We start from the raw sequence: 12,855 nt of genomic DNA, 5'->3' as shown, positions 1-12,855 counted from the left end.
TGCATGAGGAAGAACAGCATGGGTTCAGGAATGTCGAAGTCTGTGGATCTTATCATTGCAGTAAAAATGCTGACAGAAATTACTGGGAATATGGAAAAAATCTTGTCATTGCATTTGTGAACATATGATAGTGCTCCTCGAAACAAGATTTGAGAATGTCTGGAAGACCTAAAAGTGCCAAAGTACAGGGAGAATAATTTAAGTGTTCAGACTTCTCCTCGCATGCCATGGGAAGTCCCGAGCGAGCGGCATATGGCTTCTGTCAGCACTGGTGAGATAAGAAGTGTTCAATGCCAGCGCGCAGCTGTTTACCACTGTCCCTCAGAAACTATTGGACTTTTAAGGTGTGTTGTGAGGTTATTATCACGACGGTTAAATACACTATAGAGCAAAGAGTATTTTTGGTCGAGTGTTATTTGCACAAGAAGAAGAAACCAGTTAAAAGATGCCTTCAAAAATTCCATAGACAATTTACCGGTGCGACAGTACCATCAAAACGTTATGTGCATCAGCTCGTTTACAAGTGGCGTAGTACTGGTTCCGTAGCAATAAGAAAAAGAAGCGAAGGAGAACAGCTCTCACACGGGAGAGGTTAGAAGTTATACAGGCAAGACTCCAGGTCAGTCCACATAAGTCGTTTCGGAGAGTAGCTCAGGAAAGTGGTATTTCACCTTCTGCATGTAATGCAACAAAATTGTTACATTTATGATCTTATCAGACTCATACAGTCCATAACATACTGCCTACAGATTTCAATGCAAGAATATGATTTTGCAATTGGTTAATGAATATTGTCCACCACGGTATTGTGGATCCAAACTTTCTTTTTATGAGCGACGGAGCCTGGTTTCATTTGAGTGGATATGTCAATTCACAGAACAATAGAATCTGGGATACAAACAACCCGCTCATTTTACAGTTGAGACCTCTGCACGATGTGAAGGTGGGAGTGTGGTGTGCTATCAGTGACCGATGAATTATCGGTCCGATATTTTACAGGACACGATTACTCCTGACCGTTATATTCACAACATTCTGGAATCATCTTTTGCTGAACTGACTGAAGAAGACAAAAGGTACGTCTATTTCCAGCAGGATAGTGCAACGGTCCATACGGCACGTAGCTCTATGCAACGGTTACGGGAAATGTTCGATGATGATCAGATCATCAGTATAGGCTTATGGCCCTCTCGTTCGCCTGATGTAAGCACATGTGATTTTTGTCTATGGGGAAATCTTACAGGCAAAGTTTAGAGGAATAATCCTAGAAGTGCAGAAGAATTAAAAACTGAAATTAGGAACATTGTGCATTCTATCGGTGTCCATGAACTACAAAGTGTGTTTCGAAATCTCATTACAAGATGTGAAGCTTGCATTGCAGCTGAAGGAGATCACTTTCAGCATCGTCTGTAAATACTGGTGAGTTCAGTTTAATTTCCTAGTGATTGATTGATTGATTGATTGATTGATTGATTGATTGATTGATTGATTGATTGATTTATTTATTTATTTATTTATTTATTTATTTATTTATTTATTTATTTATTTATTACTGGCGAGTTCAGTTTAATTTCCTAGTTGATTTATTTATTTGTTTATTCATTTACTTATTTGTCCAGAGCATCTATGTGGCCGGTGAGTTCAGTTTCGTTTAGTTTCTATAAGCATAATCATGCCGCTTCTTTGAGCCGACTCATAAAAGGCTTCTGATAAGTTCACCTGCATACACACCAGCATCAGTGGGTAGGGTCTGACACATCCCACTCTGAAGAGTCTAATATCAGACCTAAGACGAAATGCTGGTTAATAGAGCAAACGCCTGAAAAGCCATACATCTAATTTTTGATCTGATTATGCCTGCTTGTCATGGTGGGCACTACGCTCGCTGTCTCTGCTTCCCAGCGCACCTAATCTTTGGCACTCCGCTCTGAACTTTCAAATTAATCACCCTATACTTAATTGACAAAGTCAAGATGCTATACCATAAGTGCTACAGCTGTGTCCAGATAGGCAATGGTCGATCAAACCTGGTTTGAAACAAAGAGAGTTATCCAACAAGGAAGTGTCCTATCACCACTCTTGTTCATATTAGTAATGGACAAGGTCATAAAATCTATCAAGAAAATGGACAGTGAACCAAATGCCCTGATATTTGCTGATGATGTGCTGTTATGGGGAGGGACAGAAGCTGAAGTTTGGAAGAAACTTAACAAATAGAACAATACATTCAAAAATGTTGGACTGAAAATGAGCAAAACAAAGACAGTGGAAATGACCATCAACAGGTAAGGAACAAGCTCAAACATATTTCTGGAAAGAGTGAAAATCGAATCAGCTTCCCACTTCAAGTACCTTGGAAGCACAATCTTGAAAGACAACACTGTTAGGCAGGAAATACTCAGCAGGACACAGAAAGGATCAAACTTCTACAGTCAAGTCAGAAATATTCTCTGGTACTGCAAAATACCACAAAAAGTGAAAACAGTAATGTAGCACACTTACTTCATACCAGTCCTCACGTATGGTTTAGAGACATGTACTCTACTAAACAAAGACTTCAGCAGAATCCAAGCAACTAAAATGAGATTCATTAGAATCATGAACCAAACTACCAGAAAGGACAAAATCAGAAATGAAGTGAATAGGAAAGTACCTGGTATCAAGGTTCCTATTACCAGTGTAAAAAAGAAATGCAGACTTCAGTGGTATGGGCACATAATGATGATGAACAGGGAAAGATCTGCCAGAAAATATGTTGATCTTAATCTCATTGGAAGAAGACCACAGGGAAGACCAAGAAAATGTTGGATAGAGACTGTAAGATCAGATGTGGAGGAGAGAGGACACAAATGGGAGGATGTACTGGAACAGAAGATGTATGAAGACAGAAGGAGATGGCGAGCGCTTTTAGACCACACCTGGGAAACTGGAATTGGGAAATGATGATGAAGAAGGAAGTGCAAATTAGAAAGAAACAGGAGAGATTGAAGGAGCTCACTAGGAAATTGAACTCAGCGAAAAAAATCAGGTAAGGAAAACATGACGGCAAACATAATTGGGAGCCACATGAATTTTAGGGAGCATTGGCAGGACATGTATAGATACTTTAATGCAGAAACAGGTTCCCAGAAGGACATTCCTGGGATCATTAATAACAAGAGGAGTGTATATGTGTGGACTTTCAGAAGGCAGAAGTAGGCAGAAGTATCCAGTCAGTAGTATGTAAAGGTAGTTGGATATAAAGATAATGTCCTGATAAAGGAGGTGACTAATAATGGTGAAGTACTGAAATTTACTTATAATAATAAAGACATTTATAAAAAGATACAAAAGTTGAAAGCTAGAAAGGCAGCTGGGGTTGATAAGATTTCTGGGGATATATTAAAGGCTATGGGTTGGGATGTAGTGTCATATATGAAATATTTGATTACTGTTTGCACGAAGGAGCTATACCAAATGAATGGGGAGTTGCAATGTTAACCCCAGTGTACAAGGGAAAGGGTTACAAACATAAAGCAGAAAATTACAGGCCAGTCAGCTTGACATGTGCAGTATGTAAGCTCTGGGAAAGTATTCTTTCTGATTATATTAGATACGTTTGTGAAATTACTAACTGGTTTGACAGAAGGCAATTCGGGTTTAGGAAACATTATTCCAGTGAAGCTCAACTTGTAGGATTCCGTCAAGATATATCAGAAAGATCATATTGCCACTGCGTATGTTCAATAGCTCCATTGAGCTGACAAGTGCTGAAGCATGCATAGGAGCTCTGCACTACAAAAAGTCACCTCTTTGAGTACAATCTCTGAGGCACCACTGTGAAAAATGTGACCTCCCACTTCACAGATTTCATGTTTTTTTCCAGGGTAATTACATTTGTTTTACTTTTGTACTTTACAGTAAAGTACCAGAATTACAGTAATGTTATCTCTATACCAGCTTATAAATCTCATATTTTGTCCCGTTTTGGCTCAACACAACTAAGGTTTTTTCATAAATATTGGAAGGTGGGAATCTCCTTATAACTTAACCTTAGTTGTCTCCATACCATGTACGACATTACTGCAGTGAAATATTACTGTTACTACTGTGAAATATTACTGCATTACTTCAAAAGGAATTTTGCTGACCTTCATTTCTTGAAAATCACTGTATTTATGTCAAGAACTTTTATCATATGTATTAGATACTTGTTTTGATGTAATATAATTTCTATTTGTCATCTTTGTTTTATGTATCAATAACATTACTAATGTATGAAACTTCAAAAATATTTATTCAAATTTTATTTCTCTTAACACGAGGAAGGTATAAAAGTCTGCACTGAGTGCAAGAATGTGTTTCTCTCGAATCAAGGCTCCCACTAAAATTAATGAGCAACATTAAAAAAAAAAAAAAATTAGAAACCATTTTAATATAGTATAAGCAGGTTTATTACACATCCTTCTTTGCCCTGACATGTCCTCTTCTTTTTAGTAAAAGGGTGTCCAGTCAGAATTTTTTTTTTTTTTTTTTTTTTCATATTAAAGCGTCTCTCACCAATACCAAGTCAAAAGTGAAGTTTAGGGGTGAAACATCAGAGACATTGGAAATTAAAACTGGACTACGGCAGGGAGATGGGCTCTTACCACTATTATTTAACTGTGCTCTAGAAATGGTAATGAGGGAATGGTTTAGAAAATGTCCCCCCAAAATAAAGATTGGCCGAAAAATCAAAACAAATTGCCTGGGTTTTGCTGACGATTTAGCATTACTAGCAGTGGACATAAAAGAAGCAAAACCCCAGATATCAGAACTTCAAAACATTGCAAATAAAATTGGCCTCAAAATATCATTTGAAAAAACAGAAATTATACCCCAAAAACCAACACAGCTAAAAGAAGTCACCATAAATGGTAATAAAATCAAAATAGTAACTCAGTTTAAATATCTTGGAGAAGTAATAACACATGACTTAAATGAAAAAATCTCAATCCAAGTAAGAACAAATAGATTAGCTAAAGCACAAAAATTAACATGGGATATCTACAAAAAGAAATGTCTTTCAATAAATACAAAAATAAAACACTACAGCACAGTTATAAAACCGGAAGCTACATATGCAGCAGAAACACTCTTTTACCTGAATAAACGATCAAAGACTGACAGACTTCAGAAAATTGAAAGGAGGATTGGAAGAACCTGCATCAACAAAAAATACCAGAAAGATGGACAGTGGTGGTTAATACCTAACAAAGTTGTGTACAAAGAGCTAGAACCCATTACAGATACTATGCGTAAGAGGAGACTGGGATTCTTTGGACATATCATAAGGATGCAGGACTCGAGACTTCTGAAACAACTAGTACAACACAATCTCGTCTCAAAAAATACCACAACAGGATGTAAATGGATCAGAGAAGTAAGAGAGGATCTGAAGGAAATAGGCCTTACAACAGAAGACACCACAAATAAGATAAAATTGAATACAAAACTCAAGAATACAAACCTCCGCTTTACCCTTACACAAAACAAACCAACAACACGCACATTTTCAACTGAGGAAAGGGCACGAAGATCGGAGCGTCTGAAGAAGTACTGGGAGGACCGCAAAGCCCGAACAATCCCTTCAAAGAGACCCGAACGACGGACTGACTAAAGTGATCCTATGTGGTCATAAAAGAAGAAGAAGGAGGAGAAGAAGAAGAAGAAGAAGAAGAAGAAGAAGAAGAAGAAGAAGAAGAAGGCGTCGTGTGTTTCAGAGTCCTACAAACCCTTAAAAAATTTAAAATGTTCAAAATAGAAAATAATAACCAAAGTAACATCAGAATAGAACAATTGTGATATACTATCATGTTCACCAATAAAATCAATACTCATGAACTACTGATAGTGATTGATGTAGCATAAAACAGTCAAAATGAATTTTTGATGTTGCACAGGCTACATGTCACATTGAATTAGTGAAACTAGTCCAATTTTGTTTTGCTATTCCAGCTTATGATGGCTATGTTGAGAGGTTATTTTCTTTAATGTAGTACACACAAATGTTCCACAGAAAGAAATAAGATGGCTCTGCTAAGAATATTTCAATTCTTCAGTACAATTTTAAACATGCATCTTTTCAACAGTTTTATCACTATGTGAAAGGAATGATAAAATTATTGAGGACAATAAGATCATCTGATATGACTAGGAAAAATGTAAACAATAACTGGTTCTACATTGTCTTAACCCATCAACTGGTTCAGTAGTCTCCTAATGCCAACCAACGCAACTGTCACTGAGCTGTCAGGCATGGTAGCTTGCTGCAGATGTAACCAACCGATAGGGGTTGCAATTTGATTGAGTTATTTAAATTAATATAAATTAATTACATTTAGTTAATTGATTTTGAATATTATCATTCTTCTCTCTTTGTTATGCCCATTCAAAGAGCATGTTTGAACTTGTTCGTTGGCCTGATGGTTTTTGCCTTCTTCTTCATCATCATCATCATCATCCTAAACCATCTCCCAGTTTCCCGGGTGTGGTATATGAGCCTCCTCCATCTTATCCTGTCCTTGTACCATTCTTCCTCCACCAACTTGTCCCAATCATCACCTCTCAGCAGTACATCGCTCTTAACTAAATCTATCCATTTCCTTCGTGGCCTTCCCACGGGTCGTCTTCCTTCTACCTTTCTGTCAAATTCCTTCCTTGCAGTTCTGTTTACTGGCATCCTCTTCATGTGACCAAACCACTTCAGTCTTGATATCTGAATCTTATTGAGGAGAGAATCATCTATTCCTACTTCTTCTCTAATTTTCTCATTCCTAATCTTGTCTTTCCTGGTGCGTAGGAATTTCATTTCAGCTGCCTGAAGTTTGGAATTATCTCTATTGGTCAGTGTTGTGGTTTTGAGACTGTATGTAAGAATTGGTGTATAATAGGACTTGTACAATGTCATTTTTGTTTTCATGTTTTCATGGGTATTTGCTCATCCCACAGCAGGTGTCTTACCTGGTGGTAAAATTGTGTTGCCTTATTGTTTCAATTGTTCACCTCATGTTTTGCTAGGTTGTCATTTGATATAACGCTACCCAAGTATTTGAAAACTGGAACGCTGTCCAGTTGAGCTTCATTTAACATGACTATTGGTTCTGCTCCTTCCCCATACACTTTCATCACCACCGTCCTGGTCTTGCTGATGTTTAAACCATATTTCTTAAACTCCTCATTCCAGCTTTGTATTCTCTCTCCCAATTCCTCTTCTGAGTCACTCCAGATTGCAACATCATCTGCAAATGTGAAGGCTTTGATATCTCCATGTTTTTTCCTTTTAATAGATTTCATTACTACATCCATTACAATAATAAATAAAAGTGGTGACAATGAGCCGCCCTGCTGCACTCCTCTCTTTGTTTCAAACCAGTCGGACAAACCACATCTTACTTGAATACAGCTTCTGTTTCCACTATACAACATTTTCACTTTGTCTAAGAGCCTGTCTCGCACTTGAAGTTCTTTCATGCATTGCCAAATTCTTTCCCTTGGTACACTATCGTATGCTTTCTCAATGTCCAAAAATATTAAAAATAAAGGCTTGTTCTTCTCCCAGTATTTTTTCATTAGCATCCTAATTGCAAATATAAGGTCTGTAGTTGACCTACCTGGTCTGAAACCATACTGCTCTTCTTCCAAAATTGGTTCAACAATATCTCTGATTCTGGTCTCTATTATTTTTTCCAATATTTTCAGGACATGAGACAGTAGTGTGATACCACGGTAATTAGTACATTAATACCAATATAATGGTCTGTTATTGGACATTATAAATTTTCCAGCTAACTCATTCTTGGTTGCCTGCGTTTCACCCTCGTGTGCTAAGTTAGGCTCATCAGATGGGACCTAGCACACCACCCAAGACGCAAGGCTAGTGCATACTGTGGAGGCCACTGCATAGGCTACTTGAAACCACCAGCAGTGCCATTGCACTATGAGAGCTATGTCTCATTTCCAAAAATTGATGCCTGCCTGGCCATCAGATAATACAGATGTTGATTCCCATATGGAATTTAAAATATTTGTCCCAAATGAGTAAATTTATAATACCAATATAATGGTCTGTTATTGGACATTATAAATTTTCCAGCTAACTCATTCTTGGTTGCCTGCGTTTCGCCCTCGTGTGCTAAGTTAGGCTCATCAGTTGGGACCTAGCACACCACCCAAGACGCAAGGCTAGTGCATACTGTGGAGGAAAGGAAAGGAAACGTAAGTTATTTCATTCCCGCCGCGAGCGCGGCGGGCGGGCCATCAGCCGAACTAGCGGCTCTTGGGCCTTGCGAATGAGAATGGGAGAGTGAGATTAACAAAATCTAGCAGGTATGTTATGCATGTACGTAAAATAATATGTAGAATGTCCCAGCGCAGAAGAGTACAATTGAAACAGAAAATTGTGAAAGTCCTGCAGCATTGCTTACATTGCACTACTATAACGTAAAATAAACAGAATTGGCATGCAGCTCTTCTTACGCTGCAATGTTAACTCTAGACATAACGAAAAAGGAGGAAATTAGAAGAGAGTGTTCAGTTGTCCTTCAGAGTACGTCGGTAGCAAGTGCGATAAAATCGCACAAAAGAAACCATAGAGACGTAGCAAATAGTAATGCACGTGAAAGACACTTTATTGCACTTGGTAAAAACAGTCATTGAGGGCGCTTGTGGCGCCGGATCGTTGAGGGTGGACAAGAGGAGCAGTACCGCACCCAGGAGCATCGGGAAAACAAAACATGAGTGGACAGTTTGCGGTTCGGTTGAAAGGTTTAGTAAGGAGCAGGAGGGTAATGTTGTAATAGGAGGTAGTAGAGGGTGGTTGTGATGTTAGTAATGGAGGTAGCGAGAAGACGAAGAAGGTCTAGGATCGGGAGGGGTGACAGGAAAGTTGGGGGTTGGGGAGCAGGTAGGTAAACCGATTGCGGGGGTGGGGTGGGTGGCTGGTCCGGTCGAGGACGACGAGGAGAATTGATGGGAGGTGAGCACACAGTTCGGGGTGGGGAGCGAGAATGTTCCACGCTGTAGTGCCGACGATGGATGCAGACGCCAGAGGTGATCAGTTTGTGGACGTCTTCATCGGACGGGAGTTGGAGGCGTACCATAAACGTTGGGCCAGCATTGTTGTAGATACGGAACACTCGAAGTGCCGGAACGCCTTCCATGTGGAGTTTCCCCAATATGTCCTGTTCCGTGATGGTAGGGTCGATGCCACCCATGGGTTAATAATGCAAATATCGAGCTTGTATCATCATCATCTTTATTATTATTATTATTATTATTATTATTAATATTATTATTATTATTATTATTATTATTATTATTATTATTATTATTATTATTATTATTATTATTATTATTATTATTATTATTATTATTATTACTTGTGGGGCATTGCTATGATGTGTTTACATCCATTTATTAGTATTATGATTATTTATGTTGTTAGGTAGGCCTACAGACAATCATATTATTTGTGAGGTTATGTGATGAAACATGTGCTGTATATATATTAATATGAGTTTAGTTAATGTAAGAATCTGTAATTAATAGTATATAATTTATTATTACCTGTATATATGGTGTATAATAAACTGCAATATTGTGCAACACACCATAATATCCAGAATGTATGTCGAGAACTATGTAGAACCTTCCTTACATTGTAACTATGCTATTGAACACTGTAGAATTCACGAGAAGATATGTTGTGACATATCCTTCTAGAAGCTTGGCCAGACACATATATAAGAAAGCGGTCTTGATGGTGGAGTTGAGTTATTGTTTGACAGGAATTATTTTATCATTTGAGTAGAAGTCATGCTAGTAAGTGTTTGAAGTATGTGAATTGGTTTTGTTGAGTTGGTAGTTGACATGCCTCTCTTGCAGTCTTCTTCTTATTCTTTGTGATAGGCAGTTGTTCAATATGGCAGTTTATTGATGTGTGACTAATGTATAACAGTTTGTAAATAAATTAGTGTAGGCCTATGCAGGTGACAGCATTTTGTGTGCGTCTTTGTGAATACATCGGCTTGAGCTGGAATGAGGTTCTCCAACAGTATCTAGTCTGTGGGATCAAGGTGTTTTGAAGCTTGTGCACAGTACTTGGAATAGACTTGTAAAAGAAAAAGGATGGTTACCTTATCTATAACTTGGTGCTCCCATTTCCCCCCATCTCCATACATGTAACATTGGTAATTTTGGGCAAGTGATTAGCAGATTAGCTTCTTGCATCCAAAATGACTTGTTCATTCCCATCCAGAATTGATTACTTTTTACGATGAAGCTGGCAATGGACACCCTTTGATTGCTCTGATCTGCACGAAAACCTGCTTAGAGAATAGATTGTTTATCACAGAAACAGTGGTCTGTGATTTTTCCAAGCAAAAACTCAGCATTTGCCTGCTTGCACCATTAAACAGTGTCACGAATCTTCACTGACAAGTACCATATAGCTGCAGTACGTGTGTATCTCTTAGAGAGTTTAGTTGTGGGTTAGAGTGTTATTAGAGACAAAATTGCAATATGCTGAATACAGAAACTCAATTGGAGTCAAGGATATGGAGTATGTGAATGTGTTTTATAATGCAGAAATATAATGGGAATGACACAGTGTTTGACATTACACTGGAAAGATATACTGATACTGAAGGAGATTAAGAGGCTGAAACTGAAGGTTGCTGTTCAAGCAGTACAAGATTTACATCTCCAGAGCAACTGGAACCATGAGGTCAAACTATCTCCACCCAAAAAGTTGAGGCCCGGTGTGTTACATGATATCGATGGCAACATACTGGAGAACATTTATGAATACTATTACAATCCTGGCTTCAAATCCTATAGCAAACTGAGTTATTGTAAGTGCATTAGAAGTAAATCAAATTGCAGTTAATTTTACATTGTGACTAGAAAATGACAAGAAGGAGCTCACTTCAAAGGATACCGGTACAGGCTGTCTCAATTACAAACTTCAGAAGAGCACATAATGTTGCAATTTGATAGGTCAAGGGCCTATGGATCTACAGTTCATCATTTGCATCTGCAAATGTGGGCACAAGGAGTGTCTAAACTGGTTGGTCTGGAAAAAATTAAAAGCTTTGACTTTTATCAATAGTCTTAAGGCTGAATATGGTATTTCATCATGGGATATTACTACACAGATTGGCTAAAAAAAAAAAAGGTGGAACACTTTAATTTCATAATTTATTCCATTGAAATGTATCATTTTTCCAATGTTCATTTCAATTTTATGAAAGCTAGATGTTGGCTATAGAAAATACCAAAACATATTTCACAACATACATTAACTCACAATTTTCTTTACATTATGCAATTCTTGAAATTCTTAAGTTTTAAAAAGTTTTCTTTCCAGTTGATTTTTGTCAATTGGTATTAAATTCATGCCCAAAGAAAAACAAAGTTAATGTTTGTACTCCGCTTTAAGAGGACTCTGGTAACTAAAAATGTGTGTTTTTTTCCACCTATAGCATCTATGACGTCCTATAAACACTCAGGCATATTGTTCACAAGTTATTTGATGGCCTCTGTTGGAATGTGGTCCCTCTCCTCCAGCAACAATGTTCTCAGATTTTACCAATGTGTTATTGTCACATTGTCTGACATTCCTTCAAAGCATATTGGGGTTTATATCAGGACTACATGCTAGCCAATTTAGGGTTCAAATCTCTGGGCTATGCTGCACAGCATATTCAGCCATTAACATCATCATCTGTAGACAAAGGATAATTTTTACAATTTTCAGCAAAATGTACAGCCACACTGTATGCATTTCTGAGAACTGAGATAAAAAGTAAACTTTTTTTTGCCTGATCTAAAGGACAGCAGTGCCATACCCTGAACTGATTAAAATTTCTTTATTAAAGTTGCGAATATCTTGCAGATTATTTTTATGAGACATATGAGATAGACAAGACATTTATGATTTTTAAAATTCAATAATATGATAATTATTTTGATTAATATTTCTAATATATCTTTCCAGGAGTACTAAAGAAGACTGTTGTGAAGAAGTCAGAGAGGTATGAACAAGATAATTATACATTCATTATCCTCAGTATTAATACCAAATTCGTCATAATCCCAAGTTAATCTAATTTCTTATAATAATATTATTGTTTTTACGTCCCACTAACTACTTCCGACTTTTTTTGGAGATGCTGAGGTGCTAGAATATTGTCCTGTAGGAGTTCTTTTACATACCATTAAATCTACCAACACGAGGCTGACGTATTTTAGGAACTTCAAATACTACTAGACTGCACTTGTATAAAACTTACCAGGTTGAGGTTAGAAGGCTGCCTCAACCATCTGAACCACTCAGATGGCATTAATATAATTAATGTAAACTTCATAGTAATGAGTGTTTTATGTAAAGTAAACAGGAAAATATGTCAAGACAAAAGTTCTGTTAACCCTATATCAGTGTGATGTGATGTGTGCTCCTCTGAAACCGAAATTTCAAAAGTAAGGGACAATGCTAACAGCATCATTGTGGAGGAAAATGTGCTAGAATATACCACAGGGAAAACATGTGAAAATAATCATTACTCAAGGAACATTGTGGCAAAGGGGTTATGTAACAAGAATATAAATCACAGCAAAGAGAGATTCAACTCTTCAAACCATTTACTGCCCTCTGCTTTCTTGACCAACAACTCTTCCATCCTTCCCAAGTCAAAACTGAAAGAAGATGGCTTCAAATTTCATAGAATATCCTTTTCTTGACAAAAAATAAACTGAAGTTGCAACTGCAGTGATATATTCAAAAAGTAATTTTAACCAGGAGTGGTGGCGCGGGGCCTTTTTGTGACCTGGCGCAAA

At 37.5% G+C, this 12,855-nt stretch overlaps 1 protein-coding gene across 1 annotated transcript in view; it reads left to right on the top strand.

Annotated features, from left to right (window-relative positions):
- LOC136875912 (uncharacterized) overlaps positions 1-12,855 on the top strand; it is a 159,446-nt gene that overhangs the window by 133,838 nt on the left and 12,753 nt on the right. The window contains exon 7 of the mRNA XM_068228251.1: positions 12,017-12,053. Within this exon, the coding sequence (XP_068084352.1) occupies positions 12,017-12,053 (37 nt within the window). The remainder of the gene's footprint in view (positions 1-12,016; positions 12,054-12,855) is intronic.

The sequence above is a fragment of the Anabrus simplex genome, chromosome 6 (assembly GCF_040414725.1).
Source record: "Anabrus simplex isolate iqAnaSimp1 chromosome 6, ASM4041472v1, whole genome shotgun sequence".
Classification (NCBI taxonomy): Eukaryota; Metazoa; Arthropoda; class Insecta; order Orthoptera; family Tettigoniidae; genus Anabrus; species Anabrus simplex.
The sequence above is the reverse complement of the archived record's forward strand: the minus strand, read 5'-3'. Positions and strand labels throughout refer to the sequence as shown.